The sequence below is a fragment of the Carassius gibelio genome, chromosome A22 (assembly GCF_023724105.1).
Source record: "Carassius gibelio isolate Cgi1373 ecotype wild population from Czech Republic chromosome A22, carGib1.2-hapl.c, whole genome shotgun sequence".
Lineage (NCBI taxonomy): Eukaryota > Metazoa > Chordata > Actinopteri > Cypriniformes > Cyprinidae > Carassius > Carassius gibelio.
The window spans coordinates 11,662,315-11,680,548 of NC_068392.1; the positions used below are offsets into that span (position 1 = coordinate 11,662,315).

An 18,234-nucleotide genomic window follows, 5' to 3' on the forward strand; every position below is an offset into this window, starting at 1 on the left:
ATTATTTAAATAAGAATGAACAATACAGTTTTAAAAGTCAAGTCACCTTTATTTGTATAGTGCTTTATACAATACTGGTTGAGTCAAACTGGAAAATATAATAATAAAGTACAAAAAGGTTTTTAAATGAAATGATACGAGTAAAATAAAATAAAGCTGCAAGATTAGTACAATGTATATATGTTTTAAAGTTTTATACACATAGGTATAAATACACACACATACATATATATGCATAACTTGATTATTTAAAATGTATATATAAAATATGATACAGTGTTTAATAAATAATACATATAAATAATATATAATTTTTCATATTACACGTTTCACAAACGAAAATGTTGGTGTGAAAATGTTTTTGATTGTGACTGAAATATCGCAGTGTAAAATGTATTAATGTTAATATAAACAGGCTTGAGTTTCCTCATGTACGTAAATAGACACCGCCATCTGTTGGTAAGTGCGCGTCACTGCGTGCCTGTGCGTCAAACTGAACTGACCAATCACAGCACGCCTACTGGTTTTGAATTGAAGCGGCAGTATGGCGGACCGCGGACAGAGTTGTTGTTTTTATTGACGCTTTGAGGCGCGTCCAGTCCGATACTTTTTTTTTTAATTTTCTGTCGGAATGCTAGTAAACCGGACGAAGAAAGGACTAAGCTTTTTTTTTTTATTATAAACAAAATAACTTTTAATAGTTTAAAAAACAGGATATCAACACTCGCAGGTCAGTTTTAGTTATGCGTTTACGTCAACATGTATTTTTTAACTAATTTGACAGGTAATTCACCTCGGTGTCCTCATTATTACACAACAATTAACATTAAATTTGTGGACTGAAGTACACGTGGGACAATCTGAAAACAATTCTATAGTCAAAAGTCTTGTTTTTTGAGACAATAATGGATGGATCAAAAGAAATAGAGACTACAGCATCTTTTAATAAAACCAAAGAAATAAACAGGACCTATGTGATCTCAGCACTCACAAAATGTGGAGAACACGCTTTTAAAACACCATCCTCTGGTACCAGACTCACTCTTCAGAGAAAACCAAGCAGCAGAACCGCTCCAAAACACCCTGAAGAACCCACACAGGAGAACCCAGGAGGAGAGAAACGCCTGACCCTTCAGCGCAGGACACGGACAGGCTCCTTAAACACAACCAAAGTCCTGACCGAACCCAATCCGGCAAGAGAGACCCACCAAACCATCAAAACACCTGGGAAAGCCTCCTCCAAAACTAGTTCTGAGAAGATCAGATCCATCCATGATGAGGGCAAAACCGTTTCGACACCTACAAGAAGAACCCAGTTTGAGAAATTAAGCGTGAAGAGAGATGTCTTTGAGAGGCTGGCTGGTAATGATGCATCTAGACCCACATCCACCAAACACACAACCGCTGGAAGACAGAAGCCAATGCAGATGAGCACTGAAACTGCAAAATCAACATCTGAGAAGGTTCAGATTGGTGGTTCAGAAAGGCACATGACCCCCTCTTCACATTCAGCACAGGTGAGGAGACCCACAGCCCTAATGAGCTCCTCGGCTCATGGAGGAGCAGGTGTTTGTAGAGCCGCTCCTGCTGAAGGACACGCTCCTCTCGAAGCTGTGAGCAGAGCTAGTGCTCCACAACCCCAAGAGCTGAAGATGGAGAACAGCGCGGTCACGGTCGCAGTCCGAGTAAGACCTTTCTGTTCAAGGTAAGACACTTTTTGAACTTTTGTTTTGGCGGCACGCTGTTTTGAGGCAAGTTTGAGAATACAGATTTGTTCTTTTGAAAACAATCATACAGTGTTTGACTGTCTGCATGTGTAAAACTTAATTCAAAATTAATTCAATTCTCCAAAAAATAGAACATGTTCATCTTATTTGAATTACCGCAAACATAATATTTATTTTATTCCCCCTTTTGTTAGAAAACATTACTAAATAAAAGGGAGACAGTTCATAAAATTGTGGCAAGCATTTGAAATAATTTTGATCAATTTTCTTATTTTTTTTAATGCACATTGTAAATTTGACAGCATTCGTTAGCCTTAATTGTTGAACGATTTTATTTAATTTATTTTAAGAGGGGAAAAAAAATCATTTTTTGGGAAATATTAATTTGGAAATGAATAAACTATCTCTAATTACAAACCAACAACCAATTTAACTTCTAATGAGTTATGCATTAGTCAATCAACTCCGTTACCCATTCTGATATAAAATTTAATAAATTCTATATTATATTTACTATTTATTGAAAAATATTTATTTATTGTTTATTTATTTATTTTTTAGTATTTTTATTAGTTTTTTAGTATTTAGTTACTGCTTGAGGTGAATGGTAATATTATGTAATATTAAATATAAAAAAATATAATAATAATATATATATATATATATATATATATATATATATTAAAAAATTAGTATAGTTATGATTTAATATTATTTTGCACCGTGCCACTTGTACTAAAATGTTTTGCTTTCATGTGTGTGTGTGTGTGTGTGTGTGTGTGTTTGTAGGGAGAAGAAGGAGAAAGCCCATCAAGTCATCTTCATGAAGGACCATGAAACTGTTGTGCAGCATCCAGATAATAAACAAAGCTACACATTTACCTTTGACTTCTCTTTTTGCTCCGTCGACGAATCGGATGCAAGCTTTGCCAGTCAGCAGATGGTTTATGAAAAACTGGCTCGGCCCTTGCTTGAAAGAGCGTTTGAAGGATTTAATACGTGTCTTTTTGCATATGGCCAAACGGGTTCGGGAAAGTCCTACACGTAAGTGGTGATTCTCTTTTAATTCTTTATTTTATTTCAGGGCTGCTTTTCTCAAAAGCATCGTAAGCCTAAGTATTGCCACCAAAGATCTCTACGATCAACTTACAGTGTGTCTGAGAAGCGCATCCCTGATCAATATTTTCAAAGTGTCATTTTGGATGTTTTCTAGTATGATGGGTTTCGGTGAAGAGGCTGGCGTTATTCCCAGATTCTGCAAGGAACTTTTCTCCAGATTGTCTCGAACTGAAAACAAAGAGGTTACTGTCCCATATGATGATTGTTTATTTTCAATTTACGAATTAATTCTAAATATAGCTTGTGTAACCTTTCTAAATGCAAACTTGTTTTCTGTTAAAGATCTCCTGCCATCTGGAGATGAGCTATTTTGAGGTGTACAATGAGAAAATCCACGATTTGCTGGTGGCAAAGGACGAGCAAAACCAGAAGAAAATGCCTGTAAGTGCAATAACTCAATAAAACGCATGAAATGCTACACATTTCTTGTAGTTTTTTGATTGATCTGTTCAGTTATTGCTGTTCAGTCCTTTTCATGTCTTTCCCAGCTGCGTGTCAGAGAGCATCCTGTCTTTGGGCCTTATGTTGCAGACCTGTCCACGTAAGCAAACATTTCATTTAAAATACCAGGATTACTATGGCCATAACCTTTTTTGGTCTTGTTTTTTAGTTATGTTTTATTTGGTTGTCTTGTAGTTTTGTTTAATGTTATTTTATTTTGTTAATTTAAGTTGTGTTTTTCATTGTTTTGTTTTATGTTGTTTTTATTTGGTTATGTTGTGTTTTTAATTTTTTCGTTTTTTTTTTTTTTTTTTGGTTGTGATTTTATTTTGTTTTAGATTTTTGGTTTTGTTGTTTTGTTAGTTTTCTTTCATCTTATATATATATATAATTTTTTCTTCATTTTTTTCCTGCGTTTTAATGATCTTATTTTGTTCTTTGTTTTGTTTTGTGCCACTGTACTAAACTCTATGCTCTCCTTCAGGAATGTTGTCACATCTTATGCCGATATTAAGGTAATTTAAAGGATCTGTTCACTTTATACATTCATCACATATTATTTTTGTTCATACCATTATACAGTTTTCCTTCCCCCATCTTCACAGACTTGGCTTGAACTCGGTAACAAACAGAGAGCCACGGCCGCCACCGGCATGAACGATAAAAGCTCCAGATCACACTCTGTTTTCACTCTGGTCATGATGCAAACTAAAGTAAGACCCTCAGATTTGTATTTCCAATGAAATGCTACTTTTACCTCAGCCAAGTAATGAATGATTCAATGATGTGTTTGTGTTAGTCATATGATGGTGTTTCTATGTGAGCAGACAGAGTTTGTGGAGGGAGAGGAGCACGATCACTGCATCACCAGCCGGATAAACCTGGTGGATCTGGCAGGAAGTGAGCGCTGCACTTCAGCCCAGACCAGTGGAGACCGGCTCAGGGTAATCCAGCATCCAGTAGCTCCCCACAGTGCATTCAGCTGCTTACAGTCTTGTACATTTTAAACAGGGGTTAATTGGATTACAGTACTTTACTGAATACTGTAATGCATCATGAAATCTTAAATCTGACATATTTGAAATGTGAATTAATTAACCTTTCCAAGGAGGGAGTGAGTATCAACAAGTCTCTGCTCACGCTGGGAAAGGTGATCTCGTCACTGTCAGAACAGGCTCAGACCAGAAAGAAAGTCTTCACGCCGTACAGAGAGTCAGTGCTCACATGGTGAGAAGCTTTTGAATTTGTATTCATATTTTTATATTTCACTGCTGGTTTGTTATTTTGAGTTACACAAAACAAAACAGCAGTCACAGCTTCAGCAGCGTAATGTATTTCCATGGCCCTGATGTCATGAAACTTCTGTGAGACTTTTCTTTTATTTTGCGGACCTAGAAAGGTCATTGAAAAGGAAATGTTAGGTTTTTGTCCCAGTTTTCATTTTTTTTTCCTTTATAATAATAATTATAATATTGATTTCATAAATATAAGAATTAAATGTTTAAAATTTCCATTGTCACTTTTATTATTTAATTTAATGTACCTGGAAAGGTCATAGAAAACAAAATGTTTTTTTTTTCCTTTGTCCCAGTTTTTTTTCAACAATTTATTTTTTTATATTATTATTATTATTATTATTTATAGTCATATTAATGGCATAAATATAATAATTAAAAATGTTTTTATTTATCGTTGTCATTAATTTACATTGTCATGTTTATATATTTTACATATTACTATGCATCTTATTGCACCAATGTGGCCTTTGGGTACTCGGCAAAAGTGGGAAAAATTTATAGAAGTGCAGAAAATTACACCCCCCCCCCAAAAAAAGAATAAAAATAAGCAATATATATATAATATATAATATATAGATTTTTTTATAATAATAATAGTAATCATAAGGTATTAGAATCGTATTATTTAATGTAGTTACATGATTAAATCATGATAATATTGATATCACATCAGTGTGGCCTTTGTTAACTCTTCTAAAATGGAAAATAATTTCAGAAGTGCAGCTAAATTATATATAAGAATAAAAAATTGTAATAAAAGATTGTGAAAATAAATGGGCAGTAATGAATTGTGAGCAATAACAGCATTTATTTGTAAAATATGTCATAACATAGCAGAGTTATTGTTGACGAAAGCAGCAGAAGTGCTTCAGCTCCCTCTTGTGTTCAGGTTACTGAAGGAAAGCCTCGGTGGAAACTCCAAGACGGCTATGATCGCCACCCTGAGTCCTGCGGCCTGTAACATGGAGGAGAGCCTGAGCACGTTACGCTACGCCCAGCAGGCCCGTATGATCATCAACATAGCCAAAGTCAACGAGGACACCAATGCCAAACTGATCCGAGGTCAGCAACTCTATTCTGACACACCGGCTCTACGGCTTCTGAAAATGTCTTTTTGTGTCTGCTTGTATTTAGTGGAGTTATTTTTGGTATTTAATAATAATGATATATATATTATTATTTTATTCGCATATATTATTTGACAGTTTTAGTATATTATTGAGAATGTGTGTGACACCTCTCATTTTCAGAGCTGAAAGCAGAGGTGGAGAAGCTCCGTGCGGCTCAGATGAGCTCTCAGGGCATCGAGCCGGAGAAAATGAGACTGTTTCAGCAAGAGATCGCCTCTCTTAAGACTAAACTCTCACAACAGGAGCACGACATGGCCGAAGCGCACAGGTGTGTGGATATCAACCACAAAACTCAGGGTTATGACTCTCATTATACGGTGACAATAAAATGAAGCGCTGTGATCTTCGAAGCAAACCATATATTTAGAGAGGAATATCTAGAACGGAGAGAATTGATTATGTCTTTTGGGAATTCACAGTGATGTGGAAAGCGGGCGTTATGAGAATAAAGCAGGATTTGGTTTTGTTTTTAAATGAGTAAATAGGTTCAGGTTTGATTTGACAACACATGGTCACTTAGTTATATTGTTCAGTTTATTGACTGTATAATGTATATAATCAATTTTTGTGTACTTGCTTTGTTATTATGTAAGGCTGAATTGTGCTATTTTTTATTATTATTAAAATTTAAATATAATTAAATTATATTTAAAAATAACTGTTTATATAATAATTTCATTTATATAAATTGTTTAAAGAATAAAGCAGTACACTTATTATTATACATTATACATAGTTAATATAATTATATAATATATTAATATATTATGAATAATTATAATAGAATGTGAGGTTAATCTGCATAAAAAAATACTTAAAATAATACTAGCAATAGTGTTTTACAATATTAGTGTTTTTACTGTATTTGTGATCAAGTAAATGCAGACATTGTGGGCATAAGAGACTTCTCCTTCTCAGAAACATTCAGAAATAATCAAAATAATCAAGCTTTTTAGATAAATCATGTTTAATTTTCTGCTGTTCACTAAGTCAACATAAGAAAGTATACATTTTAATCCATTACCTTTACATATAACAAGTAATAAACGCCATTATTTACATAAATCATGACTAAAGTCATAGTCTTTCAGGAATAACATGCCTCAAGAGAAACTCTAACCTCTCCGATGTTTCTCATTCCTTTAAAGTGCAAAAATCCCCGGCACGTAGCCAGATTAGTTTGAGGTTAGGGAAAGTGGCTTTGGAGTAGAAAAAGGCAAAACGCAGGAGTTTTCTGTGGTCTCAGGTCGCAGCAGACGGGATCTTCAAGGGTTGAAACATGTTTGGCTGTTTTCCCAGCCCATGACATCATACTGACATCAGTGGAAAAGTCAAGCTGTTCAAACGGAAAAGTCATTTTATTATAATTCTGATGATTTTTATATATTCTGTGATGAATACATGGAATATTTTTTCTTTTTATAAGGTTGTTGCATTCTGTAATATGTAGTATGTATTATTTAAATCTATTCTATTTAATGAAAAGATAAGATACATAAATGCATATAATAGATAAAATGCAATATCAAATGTTTTACACATAATAAAACGAACAGTCCTTTGACAAATGCTTTTAAATGGTGTACGCTTACTTCATATCAAGGTTTTCCATTTTATGTGTCTTTCGATATGTGCAGAACTTGGAAAGAAAAGCTGGAAGAGGCAGAGAGGAGGAAACGAGAAGAAACCAAAGAGCTGCAGGTAATGATTCGCCCCCACACTTGCAAATAACCGTCGGATGTCGGTGTCGGATGGATCGATGAGCTTTTCAGATGTGCTTCATGGCTGTTTTCTGTCTCTTTCTTTGTCTGTTTATTCACCGTGCATCGTTCAGCGCGCCGGGGTCACCTTTAAAGTGGATAATCGGCTGCCTAACCTTGTGAACCTGAATGAGGATCCGCAGCTGTCAGAGATGCTGCTGTACATGATTAAAGAGGGCGAGACCAAGGTCGGCAAGCTCAAGTCTGAGTCGGCCCACGACATCCAGCTGTCTGGAGCTCTCATCGCCGATGAGCACTGGTGAGACGGCTCACATCCACAGGATTTCACTTCATTTTTGATTTGATTTAAAGGAAGCATTTCATCTTCAAAACGATTGGACTTGTACATTTAAAGGAACAGTTCACCTGTCATTATTTACTCACTTTCATATTTTTCCAAACCTGTATGAATTTCGTTGTACTACTGAACACAGAAGAAGATATTTTGAAGAATGTTTGTAACCAAACGGTTGACGGTGGTCATCAACTTCTGTAGTGTTTTCTTTTTTTTTTTTTCATACGATGGAAGTCTATGGCTGCCGTCACCTGTTTGGTTATCAACAAAATATGTTCAGTAGTACAAAGAAGTTCATACTTCAACTAAATCTATTAAAATCATTTACAGTAATTGAAATAAAGCTATATATATATATATATATATAAACATACACACACACACATATATATATTACTTAAACTAACATAAAAAAAACGTTAAATATAAAACGAGTTAATATAAACCTAATTCAAAATATAATAGTATATAGATAATGCTGTTCAGAGGAAGACAAAAGAAGATATTTTGAATAATGTGCTGGTTGCTCTTTTCCAAACTGTTATAATTAATGATAAACGAGTCTTTTAAGCTTAAAAAATTATGTAAAATCACCCTAAAAATGCTTATATATTTGCCAACATGCATCATGTATGTGTTTTTATGTTATAACCGATAACCGATAATCCGATTAAAAAAAAAAAAAAAAAAAAAAAACTAAACAAAAGTATTTTGTGCAAGTAAATTAAGAATAAAACACTTAAACTAAAATGTTTTAAATGCTAGTTGATTTGGGCATCACAACAACAGAATGTACAGTATGAAAAACAGATGTTCATTTTGAGATTTCTGATCATGATTACATTTTTACAGTAAATTGTTAGTGCTTAAAATATTAACTCAAGAGTTAGATGATGACGAAAGTAATCTAAATGTTATTTAGTAGATGTGCACAAACAGTTAAACATGTAAAATGTATTTCCAATATGTCATATTGTTTTTCCTTGCCTTTTCAGTGTCATCTCTAGTGTGAAAGGTACCGTCAGTATTAAACCGATGGCAAATGCCAAGACCTTCGTGAATGGACATCTTGTGTCTGAGTGCACCGTCCTCCACCACGTGAGTTCCTGAAGTGCCCTCTGTCCTGAGAACCGCCACATAAATCCTCAAATTGTTTATTTTTTTATTCAATTTCCACATCTTGGTTTCAGGGAGACCGTGTGATTCTTGGAGGAGATCACTATTTTCGGTTCAACCACCCCGCTGAGGTTCAGAGCGGGAAGCGCGCGTCCTGTTGGAACAGTGGAGATGGTCAAAAGGACTTCGAGTTTGCCAAAAACGAGCTGCTGTTGGCCCAGAGAGCTCAGTGAGTTCAAGCCCAATATTCACTAGTTTATTTACAGGAACTCATTTGACTTGGTTTAATGGGAAAAAATGCTGGATAATTGTAAACTCTAATAAAGAAGGCCAAAACATACGAGGAGATTGATTTTGATTTGCATTATTCTCTATAGACTTGAAGCAGAGATTGAGGCAGCTCGGTTGAAGGCCAAAGAGGAGATGATGCAGGGCATTCAGGTGGCAAAAGAGATGGCACAGAAAGAGCTGAGCGAGCTGAAGAGTCAGTACGAGAAGAGGATCAAAGGTCTGGAGCGAGAGCTGGTAAGAAGTTCACATACGTGTCGGTGTGTAGCATGTGTGACTCGTATGTACTCCAGCTAACCAAACGCTTTGTCAGGAGGAGGAGAGTGAACGGAAGAGAGTTCAGGAGCTGGATAAAAAGAGGGTGGTCTGTCAGATAGAGCAACTGCAGACAGCAAAGTCTCTGCTGGAGCAGGAAGTCCACTCCCATAATAGACGTCTGCAGATGGAGGCCCAAGCTACAAGACAGGTACCAAAAGACCAGCTCAAGTCAAAACTGATGCTCTTTCTTTCATAGTTTCTTTCACAGGCATAGTTCACCCGCAAATGAAAATTTGCTGTTAAAGGTACAATTTGTAAGATATTTGCAGTAAAATATCCAAAAACCAATAGGCTAGTGTTATATATTTTGTCCAGCTGATCACTAACAATATGTTTTCAACTACTTGTAAATCATGAGAAAATTCCCCATTCTAAACAGTGACACGGGGCAGTGCAGTCGCCTGTCAATGACGTTAGTTACCCTTTGTTACCGCCTTTACAGACGTAGAAACCACATGACAACAATGTCGTGGACAAATGCGGAAGTAGCTTCACGTCAAACTTCAACTAGAAAGAGATGCCGATCTTGCTTGTGTTTTTCTCGACACCTGAGTTCTTGACAGAAAACGTATGCTATTATAACGATCAACAAGATTAGTATTATAGGGCATACACGGCAAACGCGAGGACGCATCTGATCCATAGTCTGATCCTGTCTTTGCATTGAATTTGTATGTAATCTACTCGCGCAAATCGTTGAACTCGCGTTAAATCCATGATTTATCTTTCCGTCTGATTGATGGCTGTCAGCGGTTGGGTAGAAGACAACAAATCCCATCATTCCACGCTCCTCCTTAGCGTCATCAAACCACGCGATTGTTATTGTTTTGGTAGTGCCCCCTCTAATGGCAGGTCCTACAACCTGTACCTTTAATTTACTCCCAGTAGAACAGTGAAACTGTGGTCCTTGGTGATTTCATAAAATGTCACTAATTTAAAAAACATTTGTACCAATACCATTTATTCAGTTTAAGTTATTTATTTAGGTTTATGTATAATATTTATTTAGTCCATTATAGTTATCCATTTTGTTTAGTTATATATTTAGATAATTCAGCCTGTTATATTTGTAATATTTAATTTAGTTATTAGTTAGTTAACTTATATGTTAGTTTTAGTTATAATATTTATTCAGTTATTTTTTTATCCATTTATATAATTTTTTGTAGTTAATTTAGTAAGCTTTATATTTATTTTAATTATTCAGTTAGGTATTTTAATTTTTTTTTTTTTTTTTTTAAAGTTTAGTTATAACTATTACTAAAGTACATAAATAATATATTATTTAGTTAGTTTTACTTGTATTATTTAGCAACATTTATACAAAATCTTTTCATTTTCTTCCATAGGCGATGGCCGATCATGATATCCGGCATGCTAAAATTGTAGAGGCGCTTGAAGCAGAGAAGAGGAAGATTGCAGAAGATCTTGCTCAGATTGAGAGAAAGCGTGCTCATAAAATGCTCCACGCCACTAAAACAGGTACATGCAGACTTTAAATATAAAAGACATGGGGTTTTCCTTCAGTAATGTTCTCAACGGTGTGTTATTCATCATATCTTTGTCCAATGTTTGCAGCCCACCCACAGTGGGATTCCTTGAAGCTGTCTTTGATGATTGAAGAAGCTAACAAAATCAGTGCCAATCTCAGGAAACACACAGTCTTCAGCAGGTACAGTTATTTAGGAGGTGTAACTCATTTAATGTTCCTGGATCTATGTCTTTGTTAAAGCATTAACCAATCGGAATTCATGCAAATTTAGAAACAAGTTTAGAAAATTTAATTCAAATTTAATATTAAGTACATTTAATTTAAATAAATTATTAAATTAATTAACAATAAAGTAATATACATTTCTATAGCGAATTAAATTCCTCCATTATTATGGAAAAGAAATTCCAGTTGGCTACAAATTGCTCTTTCTGAATACAGCATTTATAAATAAATTTGAAATCCCTGTCCATCAATCACTAATGACTGGAAAAGTGTGGTTAGTCAATTTGTGCGAGTAGTTTGTAAATTCCTCCTTTACTAAACGTGAAAGTTTCTGGAGGGAATCAGATGTGGAATTATGTTTTCATAACAGACATGAGGCGACCGATAAAGTGGGCGAGGGTGGAGACGCCCAACTGCAGGTCCAAGTTCAGAACACCAAACTGGGAATTTCCACCTTCTGGAGTCTGGAGAAGTTCCAGAGCAACTTGGCTGCCATGAGAGAGCTTGAGCAGGTGGCTTAAATAAAAGATATTCACCTAATGAATAGCTGTAAACCTGCTGCTTAAACTGCATAGTGGCGTTTTGTAGCAAAGTACACACCATTACACTGTGTCCTAATATTTTGAAATCATATATTAGTGATAAATGATATCCTCTTCGGTGTTAATCCAGGTTTTGTCTCTAACTTCATGCAACCATTTGCTGATTTGGTTTCTGTTTTTGTAGCTTTTAAAGTTTTTTGTTGGTTGTTGTTTTATTTATTGAGTTTTTTATCTATTTTTTGTTTTGGGTTGTTTTTTTTGTTTGTTTTTGGTGGGGTTTTATTTTGTGTTGTAGGATCTCTTTTATCGTTTTGTTAAATTTCATTTAGTGTTTAGTTTTGATTCATTTAGTTTTTTTTTATTGTTTAGTGTTTTTTTTTTTCTTTGACATTGGAAAGTTTTGATCTTGGTTTTGTTCAATGCTTAGCCATTTTATTTATTTTAATATTTTTATTTGTGCAGCATGTCACTTGACATTGTTTTATTTTGTTTTTCATTTTATTTAGTTTTAAATGTGCGTATGTGTGTGCGTCTGTGATGTTTAGTGTTTTTGTTTTGTGTAGCAAATCAATTGACATTGGAAAGTTTTGGTTGTTTTTATTTCATGTTATGTAGCGTTTAGCTTTTACTTGAAATTGAAAATTTGCGCCACACTTGTTTTGAACAAAGTGCTGAGTATTTATCGCAGCGCTTAGATGTTCGAACACACTATTATATGAGGCAATTTGAAGTCATTTATTTCCTTGTAATTACCCAGTAAAAGCAGGAAGCGTCCAGTATGGGCACTTGCTCTTATTATTATTATCAACAAGAACCGGTGGCTAAATCAAGTCTGATGTTTATTGGCTGTAGGGGGAGAGCGCCTCTAAAGATGAAGACGTGTTTTACAACCCTAATGATGAGTGGGAACCAGACCTATCTGCCTCTTCCTCAACCTCATCTTTCTCTCGCAGAAGGTATTTGGGTTTATTAGTCTTCTCGTTGAGTCCATGATGCTGTTCTTCGGCTCTCTGTACTTCTGTGTTGAGGAACGAAAGAACAGAAGCATACTTTGTGCCTAACACTGGTTCTTGTTTTACACCATGATGATATTTTTCCCCTTATAAACCAAGCCTTATGGAAACGCACATTCCTGCAGCATTTTTTAACTCATTTCCATTGGCTACTTGACCATGTGACTACGGCCTAATTCAGGATTGGTAAATCAAAACCCCTTCTACAAGTCTTAAGTCAGCTCATAGATATTGCTTTGCTTTTCACGTCTTGATTTCCCCTCATGTCTTTCAGTCCTCGGAATGAACAGTAAATAATATTCAACTCAAATTGTACACCATGATGTAACCGGCTCTTAAAGAAGCATCTGAATGATAATGATGGTTCACGTCAAGCTGTAAGTTCAAATGTATCTAGATTTCTTTTTTTCTGTTTCTTGTGGCTCAGGAGTAGAAGTTTGCTAAAGAGCAGGAGGATTTCTGGCCGTCTCTATGAGATCCGAGTGCACCCTATTCAAAGCCTACATTGTGCTCCCTCACGGTCCACTGGTAAAGTACTTAATATTGTATCTGGCTCTTCGGCTCTTTGAATGAGTTTAGCATCTTTCAGATTAGTACTTTTGAAGAGATTATTCACTCAAAAGTTAGTTTTTTTTTTTAAATAACTTTTAATTAAATAATATTCTGTGTCTTTTTAGGGCTGATGAACAAGCCCCCCTCTCTGCACCCCAGCACTTCTGACTCCGCCCTCCCAGCCATCTGCAAAGATCTGATTGGCTCGGCCGTTGCTCGTCTGCGCTCCTGCCAGTCAGCTGAGGAAAGCGAAAGCTTGGCCGACAAACTGACCCTGGATCTGCTGGCGGTTCACCGTGCCGTGAGGTCCATCGCAGACCTCTACGAGCACCTTGACGACGACAGTCAGGAGAACTGTAAGCATCAGAGCGTCTTTAACAAACCTAAATCAACAGAGCCATTCATCAGTGTCAATATTCAGCTCGATATGAATGCACAAGACCGATGTCATCACAGCCCTCACAAAGAGCCTCATTTCGTTCTGTTTGTGTGTTTGTGAACAGTGTTTGCCTGCAGTACTGAAGCCCAGACTCATCTAGTGAAGGCCACGTCTGCTGTTGAAAGGGCTGTGTTCATAACCATGCATTGGGTCTCCAGCATTAAGCCCAGCTCTGATTCAGTGTCTCCGAGAGCTGAGGAGCTCAAGACTGAGGTCAAGAAAATTGGAGGCTACCTTCAGTTACTCATTCAGGTGCTCATTACAGTTCATAGTCAGTTAATGGCAGGTGCATTTATGTGATGCTTTTAGCTCTATAGGGGGACCATAGAAAAAAATTCAAATGCAACAATCTCATCAAAAATAATGTCTTAAATGTATATAATGTCTTAAAATAATGCATCAGTGTTTTGTCCCTTTATTAGATTTGCACAAAAATATAAAAATATTACTAATACAATAGTAATAATATATATTTGTCTGTTTAGACTTTTAATAAATGTTAATTTAGATTAATTAAATATTAAATGTATTATTATTATTATTATTAATATTGAGTGCATTTACCAACATTTTGACTTTGAATTATTATTATTATTATTATTATTTAACTGATTAAGTGTTTTAAATTTGCCTGTATACCTTAATATTTCTCTAAATGAAACAAAATATTATGATATACAAGTCAAATTTAAACCACTTAATCAGTTCCAATCAAATAAAAAAAAATATAATGAAATGTCAAAATGTTGATAAATACACTCAACAATAATAATTATTATTAATAACAACAATACATTGTTTAAATATAAATCATAAATAATCTGACAATAATAATAAATTCTAGAATTGTATAATTATTATTCTTATTATTGGTTGTATTTACAAAGATGTTTTATTTGTTTAACTGGCTTACCTTTAAACTGATTATTGTGTGTATATCTAGCAGTAAAATTTATTAAATCCGCTGTATATCTTAATATTTATTTAATTTAGTCTAATTTATTTAGAGACATTGGCATTATTCTTGTTGTTATGCACATTTAAGTATTTTAATAATCACTTTATTTGATTTCTCACCTGATTATATATTGGTTTAAATTGCCCCAACACAAGTATCTCGTAGTAAGATTATGTAATACATTTGTGCTAAGTACCAACATTGGAATGTTCAGTAAAATCTTTCTAAGAGTGTCATTCTTTCTGTGTGTTGCTCTTTCAGGGCTGTGACTCTGAGATCTCCTCCATGGTAACAGAGGCCCAGAGGAAGGTTGCCAAGTGTATGAAAGTGGCTCTCAAAACCATCGGTTTGCTGGCGGCAGTGAATGGGATGGATCTTCGTTTGATTGAACAGGGTTCAGAAATCATAGACAACGTGGGCATATTTCTTTTGCAAGCTGACGTTTACAGCCCTATAGTAGGTTTGACATTAAAAAGATAAACATCAGAATGTAAAATGCACCACCGTTCTCTTTCTCTTTAGAGGTCAGTTGTGGATTCTTTGCGGGATGGGATGCGTCAGAGTGTGACTGATCTTCTCCTCATAGGTCAGAGGATCGCTACTGAGATGCAGAGAGATCTTTCATCTGCTCATATACCGGTAGGTTCTCCTAATAAGTATCATGGAATATTATCACAAAAAATTACCTTAAAATTGAATCTTTATTTATCCAGTGAATGTTGTAAATGCATTTCATATTAACTGATAAAAATGTATACTTCATTTCATAATATAAATTCTAATATATTTCACAGAGTCAGAAATCCAATGCAATGGATGTCGCCAGCAGTCTGCAGAGCTACTTCCGCTGCTGTTTGTCGGTACGCCTTACAAACGGCTGTTATTTGTCATTGAGTTAAAATGTTTTGGATTTATGACCAGCCCAACAATGATTGAGGGGGACAGCGCTTGTAAAACGCTGAACCTGAGCGCTCTTATCGCACGTCTTGGGTCGTTTTGCTGTTTACAAAATAAATGGTTTGAGTGGAGTGTCATCTGTCACCTTAATGTGGCTGTGACTGTTATCTGCAATACACAAACTACAGGCTCGTTGTTATTGTTCAGCAAGAGAATGGGATGCTGGGATAAGGAAAAATGGATGCATCCCACCTGCTCACCCGTTCCTCAATCCCACCCACCGTACCTGAACCCCGTGGTCTTAAACAAACGAGATAGATACAATAAATGTGTGCATATTTTATTTAAACATTTTTTATTTATATTAAATTTAGTATTTATTTAATTTGTTGTTTTTGTTTGGTTTTTATTTCCATTTTCTTTTTGTTGTTTTTTTGTGGGTGGTTGTTTGACTTTGTTTTGTTTGGTCTGGCTTTGGTTTGCTTTGTTTGTTTAATTTTTGTTTTGTTAGTATTATTTTTGTAGGGGCAGGAATTGGTGTGGTTTTGGTTTCGTTTCATTTTTATTTATTTTATATTTTTTGGGGGGTTTGTTTGGTTTCGTTTGATGTGGCTTTGGTCTGGTTTGGTTGTTTTATTTATTTTCTATTTAGCTTTTATGGTTTGTTTTTGTTTTATTTCATTTTTGAGTTTTGTTTTGTGGATTTGTTTGGTTTTTCTTTGGGCTTTATTTAGTTTTTATTTATTTTATTGGTAAACTTTCCCTTCAAGAGATGTTTGTACATCTGCTTTTTCACAGCAAAGGTCAGAAACGTTTGAGGATCGTTCGGAGGATGATGAAGGCTCAGACTTGTGTGCCATTAAGAACACCACCGCTAAACTCCTCAAGCTGAACCAAGCGATCAAAGATCTCCACTCATCTTTATTGCATTCTCTGAAGGGTACAGCATTCTTTCCACAATAGCATTCATATAAAACACACTTCTCAACTATGACAAATATGTGACATGACTTCATTTTTTTTAATGTAACACAGGGAGGGGCAGCGACGTTGGCCTTAGTCAGACGATACAGTCTGTATCCAGGACAATTGATGACCTCATCAACGGCCTTTCATACGAAACAGCTGGGAGACGTTCCGACAGTCTCAAGCTTCCATGTGAGAAGAACATCATGGCCTCCCGTGATCAAGTGCACTCGGCGCTGAAGGCTTTGACAGCAGCGTTCAATAAAAGCACAGACGGAATAGAGACGCTGGACACAGACAGACAGTTCATTCAGTCGGGTTATGGCAGCAGAAATCGAACCGTTCCTAAAGTTGTGTATTCTCTTTCCTCCGGCATTAGCGAGAGTTCCAGAGATGTCCGCTGGGTGTGATTGGGATAGCCACAGATTGAAGTCATGTACTAGTACTAGTCTACTATATTGGGTATAATGGTTAATGCTAAGGTTGGCTCACTTTTCATTTTGATGTATATACAGTATGCACTCATTCAGGCCTACAATAGTTTGTTTGCTAATTTAACTGTATGATTTTAAAGAAGAACTTAATTGTATAACTTCCGAAGATGGGTTTCTGTGTATTTTGCAAGCACCTAGGTCTTTTCTAACTCATGCGGAAAAGTACTTCTGGATATATATTTGCACTTGAAACCTTTGCACAGGCTTGGGCGCACTGGTATGGAGACTTGATTTTTATCATTTGCCGTACCGTTTACTCTGGATCATGTAATTGTTCCACACTAATTTATACTTTCAGTAATAAACACTCACTGGGACAAGAAGTCTGGTGTTCTTTTTAAACATACTGCACATTGCCTGCCTTTTTTTGTATTTCTTTTTTTGTATTTCTGTTTTTTGTATGTCTTCGGGGACGTACTGTCAACAATCACCGTGCTTCTGATGGGATGAGAGGTCCTGTCTCTATGGACCTAAAAAATCCCACAATGTCTTGCGAAAAGAGTACAGGTGTGACACCCCCCCCCCCACCACCACCACCACACACATACTGTAAAGCGCTATATAAATGTAACTTATTATTATTATAAAAGTGGCTGGGGGCACTAAAATAATTGTAATAATGTCAGTAAGACATCAGTAATACTAAGTCGGTTATGCTCATTAAGGCTGAATTTACAATATGTTTTTACAATATAAGATAATGGTTTATATTCTAATTTACTTTAAAATGTTATTTCTGAGATGCAAAGCTGAATTTCCATCAGTCATTCCTCCAATATTAAGTGTCACATTATCCTTCAGAAGTCATTCTAATATGTTGATTTATTATCAGAATTATCAATGTTGGCAACAGTTGTGCTGCCAAATATATATATATATATAGATATATGTAAATATCTGTACTATCATCTTATCAATTTAACACATCCTTAATGAATAAAAGTTTTAATTTCTTATATAAAAAAAAGAAAAGAAAAAATTACTGACCACAAACTTTTGAAGTTTTCATTCATATATAAAAAAAATCATGAAAAAAAGTATTCTATTCAAATTTATTTGTATAGCGCTTTTTACGAAACAAATCATTACAAAACAACTTTACAGAAAATTAAGTTTCTACAATATTTAGTAGTAGCTTATAAGCGGATTTTTCAGAAAAATTTA

The 18,234-nt window shown here is 35.2% G+C and overlaps 1 protein-coding gene and 1 long non-coding RNA gene across 4 annotated transcripts; one reads left to right on the plus strand and one right to left on the minus strand.

Annotated features, from left to right (window-relative positions):
* Positions 1–508: 508 nt before the first annotated feature.
* On the plus strand, positions 509–17,385 carry kif14 (kinesin family member 14). 3 transcript variants are annotated; one of them, XM_052539604.1, is made up of 29 exons: positions 509–1,705; positions 2,517–2,771; positions 2,941–3,028; positions 3,129–3,227; positions 3,335–3,387; positions 3,772–3,802; positions 3,893–4,000; positions 4,115–4,231; positions 4,396–4,514; positions 5,475–5,647; positions 5,836–5,983; positions 7,353–7,416; positions 7,550–7,734; positions 8,766–8,868; positions 8,961–9,115; positions 9,264–9,411; positions 9,488–9,640; positions 10,842–10,974; positions 11,071–11,164; positions 11,580–11,721; positions 12,604–12,707; positions 13,192–13,292; positions 13,442–13,672; positions 13,820–14,007; positions 14,975–15,127; positions 15,236–15,352; positions 15,508–15,573; positions 16,409–16,550; positions 16,646–17,385. In XM_052539604.1, the coding sequence occupies exons 1-29, from the start codon at positions 906–908 to the stop codon at positions 16,984–16,986; spliced, it is 4,611 nt and encodes a 1,536-aa protein (XP_052395564.1). In that variant the 5' UTR covers positions 509–905; the 3' UTR covers positions 16,987–17,385. The 3 variants fall into 3 exon arrangements, with proteins under 3 accessions (XP_052395564.1, XP_052395563.1, XP_052395562.1); XM_052539603.1 differs by having other exon boundaries at positions 529–1,705; positions 14,975–15,169; positions 16,412–16,550; XM_052539602.1 differs by having other exon boundaries at positions 530–1,705; positions 14,975–15,169.
* Positions 6,665–7,553, minus strand: LOC127943271 (uncharacterized). The gene is made up of 2 exons (XR_008149614.1): positions 7,308–7,553; positions 6,665–7,051 (listed from the first exon to the last, which is right to left on the minus strand). It is a non-coding gene; the product is annotated as an uncharacterized LOC127943271 (long non-coding RNA).
* Positions 17,386–18,234: the final 849 nt, after the last annotated feature.